Source organism: Propithecus coquereli, unplaced genomic scaffold (assembly GCF_000956105.1).
Source record: "Propithecus coquereli isolate 6110/MARCELLA unplaced genomic scaffold, Pcoq_1.0 Scaffold482, whole genome shotgun sequence".
Lineage (NCBI taxonomy): Eukaryota > Metazoa > Chordata > Mammalia > Primates > Indriidae > Propithecus > Propithecus coquereli.
The window spans coordinates 188,131-188,948 of record NW_012150641.1 but is presented as its reverse complement, the minus strand read 5'-3'; the positions used below and the strand labels follow the sequence as shown (position 1 = coordinate 188,948).

General features: G+C 34.7%; 1 protein-coding gene across 1 annotated transcript in view; it reads left to right on the top strand.

Moving 5' to 3' along the window:
• The window catches only part of CFAP52 (cilia and flagella associated protein 52), a 61,258-nt gene that overhangs the window by 28,866 nt on the left and 31,574 nt on the right, over window positions 1-818 (top strand). The window contains exon 8 of the mRNA XM_012655600.1: window positions 568-738. Coding sequence (XP_012511054.1) covers window positions 568-738 — 171 coding nt within the window. The remainder of the gene's footprint in view (window positions 1-567; window positions 739-818) is intronic.

The window sequence follows — 818 nt, the reverse complement described above, 5'->3', positions numbered from 1 at the left end:
ATATACCTGTATTACATATATACCATATACTACATAATCTTTTAAACATTGTTTTATGGCTAGGCAAATATTCTATGAAGTTGATGTCTGGTAGAATATAGATCATTTCACAATTTCATTAGAATTGTATATTTAGGTTGTTTTCAACTTTTTATTCTTTTAAATAAGGTTATAATAGCATTCTTTGACATAAAGTGTTTTTCCCCCCAATTTTAGTGTTATTTTTTAGAAATGAAATTAATAGAGTTTAGTTGCCGTGGTCATTTTGTGCCCATATACCTGCCTGGAATGTTCCCTCTAGCCACATCCTGCCTGTGTTGCGCAACCCATTTCAGTCTTATCTCACTGACAAACCTTCCCTGACTGCTTTACCCTATTCTGACCTCTCTCTTTACCGACCATGGGTACACAACCTTGGTGAGTAACTCCTGCCTTTCCAACTGTGTCACCTCCTTGAGGGCATGTTCCAAATCATATGCCTGATTTGTTTTCTCTGTAATCTTCAGATAGTTTATAAATACTTATTGGTTGAGTGAATCGACTTTACCTTTTTGCCTCTCCTTAAAGGAAAATTCAGTTACAAGGTGGCATCACTTCCATCACACTTCGAGGAGAAGGACACCAATTTTTTGTAGGAACAGAAGAATCATACATTTATCGTGTCAACTTCACAGATTTCAAAGAGACTCTGATTGCAACTTGTCACTTTGAAGCTGTTGAGGATATTGTCTTTCCATTGTAAGTAGAAGAGGAAAATAAGAATCTGGAAATTTGATGCAAAAAAGTTTAATTATATTAATTAAACATCCTTAATTAGT